Consider the following 20,390-nt stretch of genomic DNA (forward strand, 5'->3'; position numbering starts at 1 on the left):
CAATATTGTCTTTTCTCCAGCTTCCTTTATTGTAGAAAGTCACATATAACATATACAAAATGTGTTAACCAACTGTTGATAGTGTCAGTGAGTTCAACAGCAGACTATTAGCTAAGTTTGGGGGGGGCAGTCAGTAGTGATATGCAGGTGTTTGACTGTGAAGGGTCAGCCCTCCCAGCCCCAATGAGTCAACCGTATATGTACATGCACCTATGTGTGCGTGAGATATATACACATGCATGTATGTTTGTATGTTATATATATGTATACACCTTCTATACATACATACACATAATGTGTGTTTGCATGCATTATATCTGCCTATGGCATGCACATATATTCACAAGTTATATGGCTATATAATTGATACATGTCCATAAATAAAACTGATAGCTCTAGATAGCTAAAGTGGGTGGACCAGAGTTAAGAGAGGGTAGGACCTTTCAACCTTCCAGACACAGTGCGCTCTGCAGCCTCCTTCGTGGGAGACACATGTCCTTACCCCCTGACGTGGCTGCAGGCTGCTGATTCTGGCTGCCTACTGTCCAACCCCCCAGTCCATTCCCTATGGAAGGGATGATGCCTTTACACAGAGGCTGAGATCTGTCTGCATTTTCTCCAAACCCTATGTGTGCCTTGATTTTTGAGTCATCTGCAAAAAGCACATGGGGCAGAGCCTCGGCTCTGTGTAGGTCATCATCCTACACAGTACAGGACTGTTCTACCAAATAGTAACCGGTCTCCTTTGTGCTTCTTCCCCAGCTGGCGGACACGGTGAGTGGTCTTTATTTGCAGCATATTATAATCAAGCCCCAAAACATCACACAGCTGGGAAAATGAATTCAAATATTGTGTTGCCTGCTGAAGGATACGAATTTTCTCTGGGCTGTCTCTGCAGCTTCATCCTGGTAACCCAGACCTGCGCTAATAAAAATCACTGAGTTTTGGTGGAATCTTACAGCTATTCTTCAACCAGCTGGTTTGATTTTTTTTATCTTTAATATTTTCGTGATTAACATTGCTATTTTACCTTGTCAGTGGATATTTTTTATGCTAGTATTTTTCCCTCTTTTTTTTTTTTTCCTTTTTTCAGTATTATTGTCTCTGCAGTCTGGTGGGTAGGGACTAAGAAAGAGTGGGCAAAAGCATGGGGAGAAAGCAGACGTGAGCCCTAGCATGTAAGCTGCACGTGCACTCGGGAGGCCGCTGCCCCCGCACCCCGCCTGATGTTAATGACCAGCCAGGCTTGACGCCTCTCAACACTGGTTTTCAAGTATCGTACAGATGTTTATTATATGATGATTTGTAGCACCTACTTGTACAGCATCACCCTTACACCTTTTTTATAATTCCAATTGATTTTATATATGTATTTTTTTTATTTGTATTAATTGACCCTTGGTTTACAATATGGTCTAAGATTTGGGAGTGCAGCTTCACGTCTCCATGTGTGTCTGTCCCCCCATGGGCACCCCTGGCCTCCAATTACTGCTCGCTCATTCAACACATCTTTATTGAAAGCCTGTTATGTGCCCTCTCTGTGCTAGGCCGTGGGAACACAGAGCTGAATAGGATGAATATGATCCCGGTCTTCAGAGCTGGGTCCTCATGGGGGATCTAGATAGTCACAAATAAAAGAATTGCAGAATCCTGTGGTTGCCATGAAAGAGCTCAAAAGCAGGAGGCTCCATCACAGAATAATGTCTAGGAAGAAGAGACTCGCCCTTGCATGGAGGGCGCCTCTGTGAGGCAGGGACTATAAGGTTTGGGCTGAAGAAGTGAAAGGAAACAGTGTTTGGAAACCAGGCAGGGAGAACTCAAGTGTTAAGGCCACCAGCTAGGACAGCCCTAGGTATTTTCTAGAAACTGACAGAGGCCCAGTACAACCAAGGCTTAGGGAAGGAGAGACTGGAGAAGTAGGCAGGGACCAGATCAAGCCAGGCTTCACAGGTGATGATGAGGAGGCTAGTTTTGTTTGAATTGTAAGAGGTTATTAAAAAGGTTATTGGAAGTACTGGAAGGAGGAGAGTGTGATCTGATGAATAATTTCTTAAGGCTTATTTGGGCTGCTGTGGAAGAGGCGTGGAGAAGGGAGAACTAGAGGGCTGGCGAGGAGGGTGGTGTATTCTGAGCGAGGTGGTGATGGTCGGGAGGGGCCACCTTGCCGTGTGCTGGTTACAGGCAGCCATTTGGGTTTGCCGTCCTATGTCCTTGTCATCCCCTGTACTGTGCCAAACAGGAGCCATCCACATAGACTGTGTGTGGCCGCAGAGCCACGGGAGGGCTCACGTCGTCACCACAGCCCCAGCAGGCCCTCCCGGCTGCCATAGCCATTCAGGTCTGAATTCCTCAGAGCTGTGGGATTCCTAGTAGCTTGCTGGATTGCAGAGAATGCATTTTGCCATTTGAATCGACCCTTAGGTTTTTTCCCCAAAACTGGAGAAATTTTTTTATTTGTATCTTCAGCCAGTCCTGTGAATCTTTTTTTCCCCTTAATCTCTAAATTATACCTGCAGCTGTGGCGATCACTGTGTCTGTAGGCAAATAACATTCCCAAGGAAAAGCTACAGCACCACTTTCTCTGGGGTTACAGTTCCAGATTTTTTTTTTCTTGTAAATTGACATCTCAATTTGCTTTAATACCTAATTTTTGGTCCATAAATTAATAAATTTTGTCCTGTCTCTATTGAGATGCAGTTTGATTTGGCTTTGACTGTTTATTACTAGTCAGAATAAGGTCACAGGGTCCTGGGCCACAAAGAGGTGACGCCCTAACACTAAGGTGACCAGGACTCCCTGGGGTCCTGTGTGGACGACCCCTCCCTGGTCACCCTGGCCTAGCCCAGTGGGTCTGAGTGCCTGAGCTCCCTGGGAAGGGCTGGTGAGTGCAGGCAGCATTTATTTAATCTCCCTGTCCGACTTGCTGGCATCTGAAGGACGTAACATCATTGAGATTTCCTTTTGCCAACATACATCTCAACGCCAGGCATCTCAGCCATTATTAAAGCCCAGTTTTCTTCCTGTGCCTGCAACAAGGAACTGTCCTTTGTTTCATTCTTTTTCATGCAGTCAGTGTTTAGGAGGTCCCAGATAGACGACAGGGACTAATAATGTGGCAGATCAGAGAGAAAACATCCCTGTCACTGCATGTCATAATTACGGGTAAGGCAAACATTAATCAGATCATCAGACAAATAGAAATTGCCAACTGTGAAAAGTGCAGGGCACTGAGATTAGAATGAATGAATCCATGAATAAATCTGATATTAATGGTTATATTGAAGTGTAAGTCTCAATTATAATTCAGTGTTTCTCTAAGTAATAAGTCCTGTTTCTTGGTTAAACTTGCATTTTTACTGTTCACTAAAAATATGTCAGTGAAAGCTTTTCTCAGTCTTTTAATGATACAGTTCTTGAACACATGAAAAGCTCTAGGATGAAAATACTCACAGGGGTGGCTTGTGTTAATTGAGCACCTACTATGCCAGGTACTGTCACTTAAGTGCTCTGTGTTGATTCATTTAATCCTCAACACAGGGCTGTGCAATGGGGGCTCTTGGGGTTGGGATTTTGTAGAGGAGCAAACTGAGACACAGAAAGTGTGAGTCACGTGGACGAGGTCCTGTGGCCAGTAGGGGCTAGCCCAGGGCTTCTTGCACTCCCTGCAGCACCTGAGGTCTTGGCAGCTGGGGGTCTGCTCCGTGTACTGCGTAAGCATGCTTCCAGTCTTCCTGGAAGTATCAACAGAGCCTTTGCATCCTTTTCTTTCCAGGTAAAAATTGAGTAAAGTTCCAGCAACAAACAAAGCTACTGATTCAGTCTCTGTAGGTAACGCAGTAGATCTGCCTACCCAGAATTCTTTATTATTTACTGGCAATTTGGTAATTGATGTGCACATTTCACTGAAAAATTTAATTACAGACTTTTGCTTAAGAGAACAAATTCAGTTTTTGGAATAGAATTTTTGCCCATTCAAGATTCAAATAACATTTTAAGTCTTTTTTACATTTAAATTGGCCATGCTTATTAAATCTTTAAATACTTGACTCTGGCATTTACCGTTACTTTGCCATCTATGTGTTTTGTATTATTTTGAAGTAAGTGGGCTCTGTGATGAGGATCAGTGTCTTGTCTTTCAGGGAAGCCAGAATGCCCCGTGCACCCAACCGAGTTGGTGTTCGCTTTAGAACAGTCCCGGGGTGTCACCAAGCAGGACTTTGAGCGGATGAAGAGGATGGTGTCCTCCGTGCTGAGGAACATGAGGGTCCGGGAGAACAGCTGCCCTGTGGGCGCCCGCGTCGCCATCCTCTCCTACAACTCCCACACCAGGCACCTCATCCGCTTCTCAGACACCTACAGGAAGAAGCGCCTGCTCAGGGAAGTCGAGGCCCTCCCCTACGAGGAGTCCTCAGACGGCGGGGAGATTGGCAAAGCAATGAGGTTTATTTCCAGGAATGTCTTCAAGCGCACGCTTCCCGGGGCTCACACCAGGAGAATCGCCACGTTTTTCAGCAGCGGTCAGTCTGCTGATGCCCAGGCCATCACCACAGCCACCATGGAGTTCAGCGCCCTTGACATTGTTCCGGTGGTGATCGCCTTCAGCAACGTGCCCTCCATCAAGCGCGCCTTTGCGGTAAGAGGGGTCAGCCTTCCTGTCACTTGCAAGGCGGGCACTCCCTAGGAAGCATGGACCATACCGCGTCACTGTGGAGTCTGCTAAGCCCTTCCTGTGTGTCACCCTGGTTGAGTCACAGTGATGGGAGGCAGGCGTGGTTGCGGTTCCTAGTGTGTGAGTGAGAAACAGCCGGGAGAAGTCACCTCTGTGCCCAGGGCCTCACAGCTAAGAAGTGACAACTGTCGGGGCTCAAAGGTTTGCTTCTCCTCGGGCCCCTCTGGGTAAAAGATGGGAAATCAGAAGACCCATAAGCACCCGTGGGTGTCACTTTATAACTGCATAGTAGTCGTTGCTGTATCTGAAAACCAGTCACCTGGTTTTATAAACTTCATCAGTCATGTAAATATCTGACTTTGATCAAGGAAAAGCCATTCCTGTGGCGGCTCTTTAGCTGGAGGATGGAAACTTGACTGTGTGGTCCCGAAGGACCCCGGGGCCACGGTGGCTCGGAAGGTGCCTGACAGTGAGGCTCAGCCACGGGGTCACTCCCAGGAGTCCTGCTGGCCCCAACAAAGCATCCAGCCAGCATCTGTGAGCCACCCGCTACTCGGGGAGGGACAGAGGCCCCGTCCAAGCCAGCTGTCTGTCCTCCCGCCATAGATAACGCACAGGCAGAAACGTCCCCGAGAAAGAGACTCAGTCGGAGGGGTCACAGAGGAAACTGCCCTCTGCCTCGTCCCTGAGGCATGAGCTGGGATCATACTTACAATCTGCCTTTCCCTGATCCCTGAGTCAGCGAGCTGGAGAGCTCGCGATGCTTCACTGCTTGGAACCGTCTTATCGCCCCGGCTCGCTCTCCTCAAATTCCCCCTGCAGATCACTAACCCGCAGCCAAATGGGGAAGGACGGGGCGTGGTTCAGAGCACAGCTGCCCGGCCCAGGCTCTGCTCTGTGCCCACATGGCAGAGCTGCTTCCCCAGGTTCTGGGCGGGGTGGAGGGAGGTTCAGAGATGGTGATGAAGCAGGGCCCACAATTCCACGTGGTTCTCTGGGACTTGGGGCGGGGCGGGGGTTCCGCTTTTCTTCCTTGAGTAGCTTCCATGTCCAATGACTTCTTTTTTAAAGATTTATTTATTTATACAAGAACTGGGATACAGGCCAGATGCGTGGGAGGGTGAGAGGATTCACCAGAGACAGAGCGGGGAACAGAACAGGCAGACTGACTGAAATACACTGCTGAGGGGAGAGCAGGTGAGGCAGGAGAGGTCTGCTGCGCCATGTGGGACCCTTGCCAGCTGGTCGGGATTGAACTGGCGCTGCAGAGGCTGTGGACAGCTTCACAGCGCTGCGCTCAACTGCCTGTGCCACCAGGGAGATGAAGAGAATATCAGTCCCTTCATCTTTCTCCGAGTTTCTGTGTCCTCCTCTGGGTGATGAATGTAAGAATGAACTCCCGGACTGCTGAGCTAACAGGTAGGGACGTGTGGCTCATAGCATGCAGTGTCCGCCTGGGCTAGGAAGCATTTTCAGTTGCGACTTCAGGTAACGCTCACAGTGTCCGATAGCTACTGGTGTGATTGTTCCTTGAGGAAACAGAGGCAAAGTCACTTTTCATGCGGCTAAGGGGAGAGTCATGCTTCGCCAAGCCTCCCACGACCCTCTGGGAAGGGGCAGCGCTGAGCTCTCAGAAGCTCATGATCAGCACAACCTCCCACTAAGCTGCTATTTCTCTTCTGTGCCTTGCAGATCGATGACACTGGCACATTCCAAGTCATAATGGTTCCATCGGGGGCTGACCACACACCAGCACTAGAGAGACTACAACTGTGCACATTCTGCCACGGTAAGACCCACAGAGAGAGCATAATTTGATTAGGCCTATTAAGTGCGATGAGTCACCATTGGCAGGAGCGGCTGACACTTGGCAGCAGGGATCTGAGTGGTTAGGGACACTTTCCCTGGAGCTCCAGGCTCACCTCACCACCCTGCGTCATCCACAGACAGAGCTGCTCAGCTCAGTGACGTGGGTCTCCACCTATCGGGATTGCATTCCAGACCCCTCCACTCTGTGGTTTCCAGAAAACAGTAATAACTTTTAGAAAAGTCAGCCTGTCTCGTTGCCGAGTTATCGTGCTGTCATACAGGTTCGTGTTTTCTCCATCTCCAAAGAAATGCTCCACAGCAGTTCAGCCCCTCCTGCCTGCTTGGGAATGTGTTTCAGTAGAGCGGAAGTGAAATTAGCAGAAATTCATGCATCTCTCAGTGGAAAGAGATTTTATTTTTTGCAAGATTTATTTATTTATACAAGAACCGGGGTACAGGCCAGATGCACAGGAGGGTGAGAGGGTTCACCAGAGACAGAGCGAGGAACAGAACAGGCAGAAGGACCGAAGCACACTGCTGAGGGGAGCAGCGGGTGAGTCAGGAGAGGTCTGCTGTGCCATGTGGGATTCTCGCCGGCTGGCAGGGATCAAACCAGAGCTGTAGAGGCTGCGGACAGCTTCACAGTACAGCGTTCAACCTCCTGCGCCACCAGGGAGGCCCAGGGGAATGAGATTTATATAGACTCCCAAATGTTAAACATCAGAAAAGATCTGCAGGGCCGCTTTGTCTTTTATGTTTTCTACCCAGTCTAGAGATGTAGCCTAGCTGGAAAACTAGCTAGCCCTGCTTTTGCGTATTCTAGCAGTTTGCTTGCTCTAGTGCTGAGGAAGACAGTGGAGGCTTCTGAGGTTACTGGTGGTGGGCATGATCATGCATGATTTAATGCTTTGCATGATGATGATGATGATAGTTAGTCCTTAAGCTGTTGTGCTTATAGTGCTCCAGGCTCTCTTCTAATTATTCCACTCAGTCCTCTAGTGGTCCGAAATATTTGCACTATTACTAGCTTCATTTTACAGATGAGGAAGATGGGAAGAGAGAGAAATTGCCCAGGGCCTCACATCTATTAAAACATCAAATTCAGGAAAGCTGACTCTTTTTTTAACTCTCTGATTTTTTTAAAAAAACTTTATTTTCTCACATTGGTGTTCATTTTTGTACAACCTTTGGTTTCCCCACTTGGGTGTAGTCCCCATAAATCTCCCACCACCACATCACTGTGTATTCCTATGTTTACTGCTGCACCATTTACAATAACTAAGACAGGAAACAACCCAAATCCCAAAAACAGATGACTGGATCAAGAAGATGTGGTCTGTATGCACAGTGGAATACTACTCACTGACCAAAAAAGAGAACCTGATGCCATTTGCGGCAACATGGATGGAGCTAGGACTATGCTCAATGAAACAAAAGGAAAAAGAAAAATATCCCTCCCTATAGGAGGGAAATAGGGGAACCAAACAAAGGGTCTAAGGCAAGAAAAGAAAAAGACAAAATTCAAAGGCAAACTATAGATCTGAGACAAACAGCAGGGGAGGGAAGGGAGAGAGGGAGGGGCGAGCACAGGGGATGACGGTTCGCGGTGAAAGCTGCCTTTTAAATGCCTGCAGTGTGGGAGTGAAGATTCCATTTTACTACTCCCAGAAACTCCCTAAGAAAATGCTTAATTCCTCTCCACCCTGTATCAGTGAGATGCTGGTGCTTGCCATATAGATGACCTCACAGGGAGGTGGTAACTCTGGGAAGCAGGATTTTCTCCCCAGCAGGTGGCTCCCAGCAGTTCTGTGCTGACGGTGCTGTGGGACCTGCGTCCCACCCTCCACATTCTGGGATGTCACACAGGCAGAAGTGGCACGTGTGTGACTGGGGATGGATTTTGGCTCCATTTCTTGGCATCGACCCTTGTTTTGACTCTAAGGTATATAATGGAAGATTTTTTGGCCGTTGTTTCCTGCCATTAGAAAAAATGAGCAAATGGGCAGCCTGTTGTCCCCGGTTCCAGAATCTGCCTCGCGCACAGGTGTCCCCTGTCACCTCACCATTGAACAGGGCCATGAAGTCTCCCTGAGCTCAGTAAGGGAAGCATGGATGTGCAGAGGCTGCGCGTGAGACTGATGTGGGGAAACTCGTGGCATCCCTTGGGATCTGTGGTCTTAGGCTTCCACCTAATACAGCTTTTACTCATGGCTGTGTCCATAGCCAGCACCAGTTTCCATGTGCATGTTATTCCCTTTCTCTTCTCTGGTTCTCAAAGAGGCCATTCTCAGTCTTCAGCCATCAGTTACTGCTGAGCACCAAGGACTATAAAATGTGAGCCCTGGGAGGGCTCCCTGGGTCAGTCTGATCAAGCACCTCACCCTGCAGATAGATCCTGTGGCCCGTGCTGGCCCGATAGGGCTCCAGTGTGTCTGGGACAGACTGGAACGCAGAGTCCTGGCTCTCAGACCCAGGGGCCTCTCCCCATTAAACCCCTGGTCTCTGTTGCGCCTTATACTAGACTGCTGACTTCATCCACAGAACCTTCTAGAGGACACTGCTGTGTCCTTTGGAAAATGATTTTAACTTCTCTGGCCTCTTCTGACAATTAGAATTCTCTAATTATCTAATTCTTTAACTTCTCTGGCCTCTTCTGTCTCTTTGGACTATTAGAAGATCACATGAATTCTAAGAGCCTTCCATTTCCATTGTTATATTAATCCCCCTGAATATTCATTGTGGCCAGATTTCATAAAATTCACTATGATTTTCTTACTACACATTCTTTTGGTAAATGAGATGTACATATTTATAAAAAAAAAAAAGATCTTACAGTTTCGGAAGCCCATTAATATGCAGTATTTATATCTATTTATTTTACAAGCACAAATTGAATTTTCAACTGAAAGCACCATGGAGATATAAATAGGAGTCATAACTTTGTCCTTAACATCTAATGTACAGCTAGACTTTGAGTTATAAACCTTTATTTAAGTTGAAATAAATTGAAATAAATGATTGTTTTTTTTAAATTCTCACCTCTTAAGCAGATTACTTTATTTTTTTTTTATTTTTAAGCAATATTTGCTTCCCCCAAACCCTCTCAGGTTGAGTCCCCATAGAATTTCCTTCCCCAAGGCACCCGTGCACCATCACCACAATAAGCAGATTGCTTTCCAGAGAAGGAACTGTGAGCATAGTGCTAAGGCCACTGACCTCACCTGCCTATTGTCAACCTAGAGACAGAGCATTCGTTTTCACGTCATGATCCAGCACACCCTACCAGTGTGATGAGCGAGATCCTCCGCTTCAGTCTTTAGGGATGTAAAACACCACCGAGGCTAAACTTCGGTTGAAGGCAGCTTAATTTTAAAAGGTCAAGGAGCCTTAAGGGGCTGGGGGTGAAGTCTTTACTTTGGGGATGGAGGTACAAACCGTGCACTAGGAGACCTTCCTGTCGTTGAGATCAGAGTCATTTAATAACTATCTTAACATCAGAGATGACGCAGTCTCTAAATGTCACGTCTCTGTGGTGCTGTGCTTCCTCTGCTCTGCCTTTCTGTTCAATAACCCCAGTGGCTTTGGGCCCGCAGATGTGTGCAACCCAGATGCTTCTTGCCAGGAAGCCCGACCACCCACCCTGCAGTCCTACGTGGATGCCGCCTTCCTTCTGGACAGCTCCCGGCAGGTGGGCAGTGCTGACTTCGAAGACATAAGAGACTTCCTGGTGGCCCTGTTGGATCACTTTGAAGTGGCTGAGGAGCCAGAGACCTCTATCACTGGAGACCGGGTGGCCCTCGTGAGTCACGCCCCCCCCAACTTCCGGCCCGACACGCGCACGAGCCCTGTTAGAACCGAGTTCAACCTCACCACCTACTGCAGCCGGCGCCTCATGAAGAGGCACGTGGAAGCGTCGGTCCAGCAGCTCAACGGTGATGCTTTCATCGGCCACGCCCTGCGGTGGACTCTGGACAATGTCTTTTTAAACACGCCCAATCTGAGGAGAAACAGAGCCATATTTGTGATATCTGCTGGGGAGACCAGTCCCTTAGACAGGGAGACCTTGAAGAAAGAATCTTTGCGAGCCAAATGTCAAGGATATGCCCTATTTGTGTTTTCCCTTGGGCCTGCTTGGAATGATAAGGAGCTGGAAGATCTCGCCAGCTCCCCTCTGGATCAACACTTAGTCCAGCTTGGCCGAATTCATAAACCTGACCACAGATACGGTGTGAAGTTTGTGAAGTCCTTTGTGAACTCGCTCAGGCGTAAGTCATAAAGTATTCTTTCTTGCACATTGGGGTGAACTTGGTATTTCCAAAACGAGGAGTCTTGGAAACCTCCTGTTTGTTTTGAAGGGTATTGTGGGGTCAGAAAGGAAAATATGTGATGATGAATGGTGGCGGGTGGAGGGGAGGGAGCCCTCCTATGCAGTCAGTGTTCTGGCTCATCTTCTTTGACTGTCCTATGGTTCCTGTGGAGAAGCAATCCTAACAGACAGCTGCTCACATCTGTCTGCAGGGAGCAGTAGAGTCTGGGGTAAGAAGTCACAGATTCAGCTAGAAAGTAGAAACCTTTGCCAGGTACCATTAGTACCCTGCCCTTTGATGGCAAATTCCAGCAGTTAACGTGCCAAAGAGAGAGCCCAAGAAAAATGAAGCTCTTCTTGCCTTTGCTTTTTGCAAGTTCCGAAAACAGGACTTGAAGTGCTCGGTATAGATACCACTTTACCTTTAAGAATGAAAGCTACATCCTAGCAAAACGTTCTCAGCCTGGTTAACATTTTTTGTGATTTTAGTAATTAGTGTAACTGGTGCCCATAAAAAAGAAACATGGGCCGTATTTCTTGGCATGAACTTACCTTGAAAGTGTGCCGGCCCACAGACACTCACCTGCCTGGCACTGCCATGTCCATCCGGCCCCTGCCCCTCACAGCGCAGGTTTGGTGTGCGGAGGAATGGCCAAAATACACATGGTCACTACCCTCCTGGGACTCCAGTGCAGCTCATCTAATTCATGGTGACACTGGTGCAAGCAGAGTTGCTCTTGAGCACAGCCCACTGCCAAATCAGCACATTTTCTAAGAGAGGTAGGTAGCCTACTGACAAATGCCCTGGCACCTAAGAATTAACATACACACACAGAAAAAAATCAAAACTCAGGTGAACGAGGAAGGGCATGTCACAGCCATGGGCATCCAGCCCAGAAGCGCACAGACTAGCTGCAGGCGTGGCTCGGAAATGGTGCCTTTGATGAGCCTGGGCCACCAGGAAGACACTGTTTAACAAGCCTGGTCAACTGAATGCTTCCAGGAAATAGGACACTTTTTAAAGCTTCACATCAAAAAATGGCTTTTGAATGTTTAAGTGGTGTGGAGAAGCGTGCTTTGGTAGTATGAAACATGAATGTAACTTCAAATGAAATGAGCCCCTACTGAATTAAATCCAAGATCGTGTCGCTGTTACTGGTGTTGATGACGATGCAGTGACCACGAAGGGGATGTCCCTTTCTACTTGCAGGTGAAGATCCCAAAGGAGCCAAAAAAAATTCTGATGAGTTCCTGACAGTTAGAGGCCAGGCTCTTAGAACTGGTTCATAACATTTGCTCTAAGGTTTGACCAACTTTAGCAGCTAAAGGCATCTTATTCAAATGGAATTCTTATTGATTTGGATTCTCTACCTGTAAATTCAACAAATATATATATATATTCAACATATATATATATATATTCAACAAATATATATATATTCAACAAATATATATATATATATATATATATATATATATATATATATATATATATATATATATATATATTTCTAGACCCAGTGTTAGAGATGCCCCCAAGAAACCTGCTTTTATCTTTCATGGACAGCTTCGTTGGTGTCTTTCTTTGCTGGACTTTGAAAGTGGAGAAGTGACACGTAGCATACAGATTGCTGCAGTATTAATAGCCATGAGCAAGAAACTCATCACAGATTTTTCTCTTCTTAGGTGCAATCAACAAATATCCACCAATAAACTTCAAAACAAGGTGCAGTAGAATCAGCTTGACAGACCCAAAGCAGCCCCCACGGCACTTGCAAAGGTACCTTCTGCTCGGCGTTACCTGCTGGGTGAATGTGCCCTCTCTCTCCTCCTTATCTGTTATTTCCATGCCTCATTTTCTTCCACTTCTTTACCCCAGTTGGACCAAATTTATTGCTCCATGATATTTAAATATAGTTGAACAGAACAAGAGATCACTGGAAACGACCGGTTGATCTGAAAAATAACCAAAGAGAGGGTCTTTGAAGTGTTAAATCTAATGGTTGAAATGTAGCTAATGCCCAGATTTTGGCTTCTAAATGCCATTCCCCATGAAAAGGATTTAGGGATTCTTAGAGAAATACCTGATTTCTAGATTGCAGCAGGGCAACTTGTTATGGTTGAAAATAAGAAAGTGGTCAAAAGCTAACAGTGTCATGTCAAAAGGACTAGGGAACAATCTTAAAAGGAGTCCCACTGGTCTCATTTTGGGCAGTTTGAACATCAGAAAGAATAATGATGATAGGCATTTAAGCACAATGACTTTTTTTTTATATTCCCCATACAATTGCAACCCCCTTATTTTGACCCCAATCCCTCCTTTCCCTGCCCCCCCACCCCCCATAGTGTGTCTCTGGTTCATAGTTGTTTGTTGATTTTGATTTTTTCTTTCTTATAGTTATTCTTTTTCCTGGTCCCTAATTTAGGTTTTCTAGATTCCTGCTATGAGTGAGACCATCCGGTATTTTTCTTTTTCTTTCTGGCTTATTTCGCTGAGCATGATCCCTTCCAGCACCATCCATGTTGCTGCAAATTGCTTGTGTTTATCTTTTTTGAATGCTGAGTAATATTCCATGGTGTATATGTACCACATCTTCTTGATCCAGTCATCTATTTTGGGGCATTTGGGTTATTTCCAAAGCTTAGCTATTGTAAACAGTGCTGCTATAAACATAGGGGTGCAGGTGCTCTTTGGAATTGATGTTTCTGTGTCCTTTGGGTAAATACCTAGGAGTGGAATTGCTGGAGCATATGGGAGCTCTATCTTTAGTAGGTCCAGAAATCTCCACACAGCTCTCCATTGTGGCTGGACCAGTTTGCACTCCCACCAGCAGTGCAGGAGAGTTCCTTTTTCTCCACATCCTCGCCAACATTTGTTGTTGCTAGTTTTTTTAATATGTGCCATTCTCACTGGTGTAAGATGGTATCTCATGGTAGTTTTGATTTGCATTTCCCTGATTGCAAGTGATGTCGAACATTTTTTCATATGCCTGGTGGCCATTTGTATTTCCTCTTTGGAGAAGTTCCTTTTTAGCTCTTCTGCCCATTTTTTGACTGGATTATTTTCTTTGTTTTTGTTTAGTCTCATCAGCTCTTTGTAGATTTTTGTGATCAGTCCTTTATCATTAGTGTTGGGTACAAAAATGTTCTCCCAGTCAGTTGGAGTTTCTCTTTGTTTTGGTTATTGTCTCTTTTGCTGTGAAGATGCTCTTTAATTTGATGTAGTCCCAGCTGTTTATCTTTGCCTTCACTATCACTGCTTTGGGTGATGTGTCTGTAAAGATGTCTTGGAGGTGCATGTCATGTAGTGTTTCGCCTATATTTCCTTCTATATATTTTATGGTTTCAGGTCTTATGTCTAGTTCTTTAATCCATTTTGAGTTGGTTTTTGTGCATGGTGTGAGGTAGTGGTCAAGCTTCATTCTTTTGCATGTAGCGACCCAGTTTTCCCAGTACCATTTATTGAACAAACTTTCTTTGCTCCACTGCATATTCTTTACTCTTTTGTCACAGATTAGTTGACCATAAATCTGTGGGTTTATTTGTGGGTTTTCTATTCGATTCCATTGGTCCATGTGTCTGTTCTGGTTCCAATACCATGCAGTTTTGATTATTATGGCTTTGTAGTATAGTTTGAAATCTGGGAGTGTGATGCCTCCATTCCCTTCTCTTTTTTTTTTTAGGAGGGTTTTGACTATTTGGGGTTTTTTGTGGCTCCATATGAATTTCATCAATATTTTTTCTATTTCTTTGAAGAATGACATTGAAATTTTAATTGGAATAGCATTGAATCTGTAGATTGCTTTTCATAGGATGGCCATTTTGATAATGTTAATTCTTCCGATCCATGAGTAAGCACAATGACTTTTAAAAATCCACAAATTTGCAGAAAACCCAAAAGGGAGGGAGGGAGGAAGGAGAGGAAAAGTCTTTTTTTTTTTTTTTAAGAAGTACATTTGCTAATAAACGTAGGAGTGGTAGACTTAGAAAATAGCTGATTTGCAGTTCCCAGCATAATGTGAACTAAGTCAGGCACGAATTAAGGATGCAGAAACACTGGTGTGGTTTGTTGAGGAGCAAGTTATTCACAGGGTCTCACGGAACCACCACAAAGTGTTCATCACAAAGAGGAAAAGATACCTGTGGGTGGTGAAATCTGGCAGTAACCACTTTCACCAGGATCTGACTTTATGAGCCTTGGAGAGTGATGCAGTGGGGAAATGAATGTCACTAGGTGAGATTCTTACTAAAAGTGTTTGACCCAAGCCTAGCAAGGCAGAAAACGCTGGCTAATTCCAGATTGTGGGATATTCTTCAGAACAGCTGGCCTGTATTCTTCCTAGGTCTGTGTCATGAACAACAGAAGGAAGTGGGGTGCTGTTCCAGAAAGGAAGGGACTAAGGAGACAGAACAATCAAATATAATGGTGTGAACTTGGATCCTAGATCAGAAAAAAGAGCTTTTATGAATGACATTTGTGAGGTCCTTGGAGAAACTTCAGTATGTTGGATGTTAGTGTTGATTCATGTGGATTTCCTGATGTATGGTTATAGTGTTGTATTCATGTCAGAGAAGATCTTTGTTCTCAAGAGAGGGATGTGCAAGTATTTAAGAATAACATGCATAGTGGCTGCAGCCTGGTCTCAGGTAGCTTTCCTACAGGATGTGTGTGTGGTGTTGTGTGTGTGTGTGTGGGGGGTGTAATATGTAGGTGTCTATACACAGACTAGCACAATGGCAACAGCTGGAAAGTCATCTAGGCAAGAGGTAGATAGGAATTTGTTCATGGTTCTGTTCTTTACAATATTCTGTGAATTCGAGAATTTTCAAAATAAGACAACTTTTAAAACTCAATGAATGGATTAAAAAGTAATGGACACATCTGAAGAGAAACAGAGTGAACTGCAAAAAAAAGTTGAGGAAATTCCTCAGAATGTAGAGTAGATATAAAAAGTTTAGAGACAGAACAAATACATAGGACTGGATAATAGTGTATGTCAAACATAGTGTGTGTCAAAACTGCTGGGATGCATCAGAATTTATAATTTAGGAAGGTACATAGTCTTAATTTTTATGTGAGGGGAATTCTTAAAGCTCGAAAAGCTAATGAGGTAAACGTTGTTTTTAGGATGTTATGGGGGGGGGGGAAGAAAAAGAAAATACCCAAAGAAAGAAATGAGTAGAACAATATATTTTTCATGAGAATATGAAAGAATATATCAACAAAAGCAAAACAAGTTCCCTTAAAACTTAATAATATATATCTGTATTTATCACATCTCTCACATGTATGGACATCACTCACATTTTTTAAAAAATAGAAATAACTTAAGCAGCGAGGAGAGTGCGTGTTTCTGCAGTAAATCAGTCACGCTGACCTAAACGAAGTCTGAGCTTAGATGTGCACCGACCCCTGGGCATCGCACCTAAGCCAGAGTCGTCAGCCACATGCAGCATGTGTGCTTCCATGAGATCCCCTGCCCTCCCCGCCCCCCCCCCCAAGCCAGAAGCCCGGCCCCATCAGCTCTGAGCCTTTGAGCATCCGGCTCCTCCGTGGGCTGCGGCAGGGGAACTGTCCAGCAGCGAGGGCCTCCTGAAGTCAGGCCCTTCCAGGCCGGTGCGCAAAGAGCGGGGCTCCCCCTACCGCAGGTGTCCGGGAGTGTGGAAAGGGGCCTCGCTTTTGTTTGTCCGTGCTCCCCGCCCTGTGTACTGGCCACCGATGGCCAGAGCAGATGCCGGGCCAGTTGAAACCACTCCCTCACCACCCTCTGCAGTCTGAAGAACATGAGCAGAGGAAGCAGTCACAGTGCTTTCGGGAAGTTTCTTCACTTTGCACTGGCAGCACTGCTTCTCTTCTGTACCCTTTGACTTGTTGGGGTGGCTGACGTTGGAGACATGTCGTCCCTGCCGCCGCAACCTCCCTGATGGCCTGCTAGGCTGGCACTTCCCCAGGCCCTGAGTGGCCACAGACTGTACTAACAGGTAACAAGCTGCGCAGCTACTGCTGGGACTCCCTGCGGAGCCTTTCAGGAGGACTGTAGACGAAGGGAGCGCGTGGGACCGAGGGAGCTGAGAACGCCTGTTCTGCAAGAGGTTGGGTCAAAAGACGACTCGCGACGTCCTGAGAACATAAAAAAATCATAAAGCATAAAAAATCAGGTCCCAGTGAGAGATCTGAAGAAATACAGGTAGAAGCTCATTCTTACTGGATGGGGAAAAAAAATGCACTGAACCAAATTGTAGGCCACTGAGGCGACAGATGGCCACGGGAGGTGAGATGCAGGGCCACCTATTTGTAAGCAGTCAGGTCCACTCGGAGACGTAAGGCAGCCACCTGCGCTCTGCTTCATCCTGGCAGGGAAGCCCGGTGGCAGATTTTAAAGTGGTGAAGGCCAGAGCAGAGCAATCAAATGGTAAAAATGGACACAGTCACCAATGCCATATGAACGATGCATCTGTTGTGATTCTGCATTCCAAAGTATGTCTTCTGGACACACAAAATATATTAAGATAAAAAGAATTCTGGAAGCAGAAGCATCTTGTCAGTATTTCCTAGCACGCCCATGCACCCAGTTGTGTAGGAAACTCGGCACGGCCGACACCTGCTCTTCCACATCGATGGGGGAAACCTGGGACGGCTGAGAAGTGAAATCTGTAATTAGTCCACACACCTCAGTCCATCTAGTTGCCATGTCTTTTAACAAGCTTCCCTGGAGCCAGGCACAAATTGCAGAATGAACTATTTTACTCCTGGGTCTTCGTCTTGACTACCTATTGTTCGAAAGAAGTGTTTGCATATAGAGTCAGTCCGCATGGTTCCCAACTAGCGTCATCAAGTCATTCTTACCAAGCACTTAGCAAATACAGATGCCTGTGTGCCACGCGGTGTGGGGGCAGGAATGGGGGTGCAGACAAATTGTATTGAATGTGTTCCATTCTTTTGAGAGCAAAGGTGTTTCAGGAGTGTAGGGAGGGAAGGAGAGCAGTGCTGTGCTGGTAAAGCAGTTGCCAATTCAACAGCTTTGTCCGAACACAGAGGATGAGAACCTGGACAACTAAACTTGCCATAAAAGAAGACCCGACACAGAAAAGGAAGTGGAGGGCGTGTAAAGGCAAACTTGGGCATGAAGAGGCGTCCCAACACAGAAGAATGTTCTCCCTGTGGACAGTGGAGCCACGTGGCCAGAGAATATTGGACCGTAATAGTCTAGAAATAGGAGGAGAGAGCAAAAATGGGGGCCGGGAGTGAGGGGAGCTTGTGGGTGAAGGGCACGTCTGGTAGCACCGTGCAAGGCCTGTTACAGGCACTTGGGGCCTTGAGCTTGAGCAGCCAGATACACAGTATGTGAGGCATCGAGGGTCAGGGTCTGTGTAACGTGAATGGTGTGGTTCTCCTTCACCCCTGACTCTCTCTGTGTGGTGTGTGAGACAATCGAAATAATTTTGAATTTTCTGTATCTTTCACTTACTGATTTTGTACACAGTGATGTTTTGGTGAGAGCCATCCAATTCATAGCTGGTGAACGCATGGAAATCCTAACATTGAAGGAGCAGGTCCTGGTGAATGTTGCCTGTCCTCCTGGTCTGTGTTCTCGAGTTCTCTAGAGTCTTCCCTTAACCACAATTCAGCTCATTTCTGAGGCTTATCAGTATTGAAAACCTTCTCTTCTCACACCTCCAGGTGCTCTTCATTCTTTCTAAAATGTGCAGTGTCGATGTGCCAGGCTCCTCACAGCTTCTTAGCTGCCCAGGCAGCCCCAGGCCATCTGCCTGCCTGGGGTTTTGCACCCATATCCAGGCACTTCTGAAAGCATGACATTTCTCATTTTGCTTTCTCTTTCCAAGTAATCTTGGTACTATCCATAGTGTCCTGAATTAAAACCTAGTTCAGAGGAAATAACAAAGCACTCAGTGTTAGAGGAGTTGGGTTGTAGTCTCAGCTCTTGTCACTGACCTTCACCCTGTATGCACCTCAGTTTCCTCATCCATAATTAACAGAACACCAACATACCAACAGTTGGTAACAAATGTAGGGGATTTCAGCTGCTGCTCACATCACAGGTTGTTTCTATCCCCATTTTCACACCTGAAGTAGCAAGGATCGCTCTAGTTAAGTGATGTGTAGAGCTGGTCAGCTAGTAAGTACAGGAGTTAGAGTGTAAGAAAGTTTGAGGGCCCAAAGCCCTTTATACCACCTCCCTCTAAAGTTAAAAGTTGTCTGAAGTGACTCGTGTCCCACATGTCCAATGCAGTAGCCACTGGCTTTCAAGTAAATGAAATTTCAGATCAGTTCTTCAGTCACAGTAACCACATATTGAGTGCTTCACAGCCACAGGTAGCTAGTGGCCGCCATACTGGCCCTCGAAAATTATAGAACATTTCTACCAGCACAGAAAGTTTCATTGGACAGGCTAGAACTTCTAGGTACCTGGCCTCTATGATTTTCTGATTTGAGTCTGGCATTCTAGACCTTCTAGAGTCCTACTCCAGCTCTCCTGTATCTCACCCATTTTGTGTCTACTGGGCTGGTGGCTATGCCCACCCTGTACCCAACACAGCACCATCTGTAGGGCAGGTAGTAAATAGATGGATGGTGGAGGGAGAGGGGGGCAGGGATGGAGGGAGGGAGGGATGGGTGGATAAGAGGAAGGCAAGGAGGGAAGAAGAGGGAGTATTCATTCATGCTTTCATTAGATATTTTAGACATTTACTGTCTTCTGGGTTCCTGGAATTTCTATGGTGACTACATATGGTCTATGAAACCTTCTGCCTGGGAGGGGGGACAATGCAAGTGGGAAAACTGTAGCTATGTTGGTCTCTGAGGAGGTCCCCTTTGAGCCCAAATCTGAACCTGAATCATCAAAAGAGAAGCCAACCACATGACGTGCTAGGTAGAACATGGTCCACGAAGAAGAAACTGTGCTGTTGAAATTATACTTTTGCATACTGTGACGAGCTGTTTATTCATCAGCTTCTTAGCCCAGTATAAATCCCCAGTTTAATAATCTTAATAAAATTACCCTGAAGCATTTTACAAAGAATGGATACAATTAATTTAGGAAGATGGATTAATAGTTTATTAAAGTTGAATTGGTATTTGTCTCCTATCACATTTCTCCTCTTTCATTATATAGCTTTGTTCCTGGACCACAAAAAGCTGCTCTCAAAGGAGATATCTTTCGGAAGGCAAAATTCTTTCAAGATAAAAAATTTCTTTCAAGAGTAGCAAGAGGCGGGAGATTTGATACTGTTCAAAAATTTGCCAGAAATATATCTCATGCCTTTAAAAATGGGAAAAAAATAATAAAAACTGCTCCCAAATGACAATGAAAAACCCAAAAGCTCAAAGAATTCTACCCTACAAAGCATGGAAAGACTCCGAACTGAACTGATTGCACCGCTCAAGTCTGGGCGACTCTGCCTGGGCCTGCTCTGGAGGCCGCCGGCCTAGGCTGCAGACTGCAGACTGCTGGCACCTTGCCGCCGACACTTTGCATGAGGACGCCTCTTGCCCGTTTGCTTGACCACTCCTGCCAGTGGCAGCGGTCTAAAGCCAATAGGCTCAAGAGCTGTTCTCGTTAAAAGATGCAAGAATGAAGTGTTTTG

General features: G+C 45.9%; 1 protein-coding gene across 3 annotated transcripts in view; it reads left to right on the forward strand.

Annotated features, from left to right (window-relative positions):
- Positions 1-20,160, forward strand: part of COL6A6 (collagen type VI alpha 6 chain) — a gene marked incomplete at its 5' end in the record, with an annotated part of 82,270 nt that extends 62,110 nt beyond the window's left edge. Inside the window, 6 exons of one of the 3 annotated variants that reach the window (XM_084247213.1) lie at positions 763-774; positions 4,140-4,633; positions 6,362-6,458; positions 10,072-10,743; positions 12,471-12,564; positions 19,919-20,160. In XM_084247213.1, coding sequence (XP_084103339.1) covers positions 763-774; positions 4,140-4,633; positions 6,362-6,458; positions 10,072-10,743; positions 12,471-12,564; positions 19,919-20,108 — 1,559 coding nt within the window. In that variant the 3' untranslated portion in view covers positions 20,109-20,160. Of the gene's footprint in view, positions 1-762; positions 775-4,124; positions 4,634-6,361; positions 6,459-10,071; positions 10,744-12,470; positions 12,565-19,918 lie in introns of all 3 variants that reach the window. The other 2 variants (XM_084247215.1, XM_084247214.1) reach the window with 2 other exon arrangements.
- Positions 20,161-20,390: the final 230 nt, after the last annotated feature.

The sequence above is a fragment of the Talpa europaea genome, assembly GCF_964194135.1.
Source record: "Talpa europaea genome assembly, chromosome: 11".
Classification (NCBI taxonomy): Eukaryota; Metazoa; Chordata; class Mammalia; order Eulipotyphla; family Talpidae; genus Talpa; species Talpa europaea.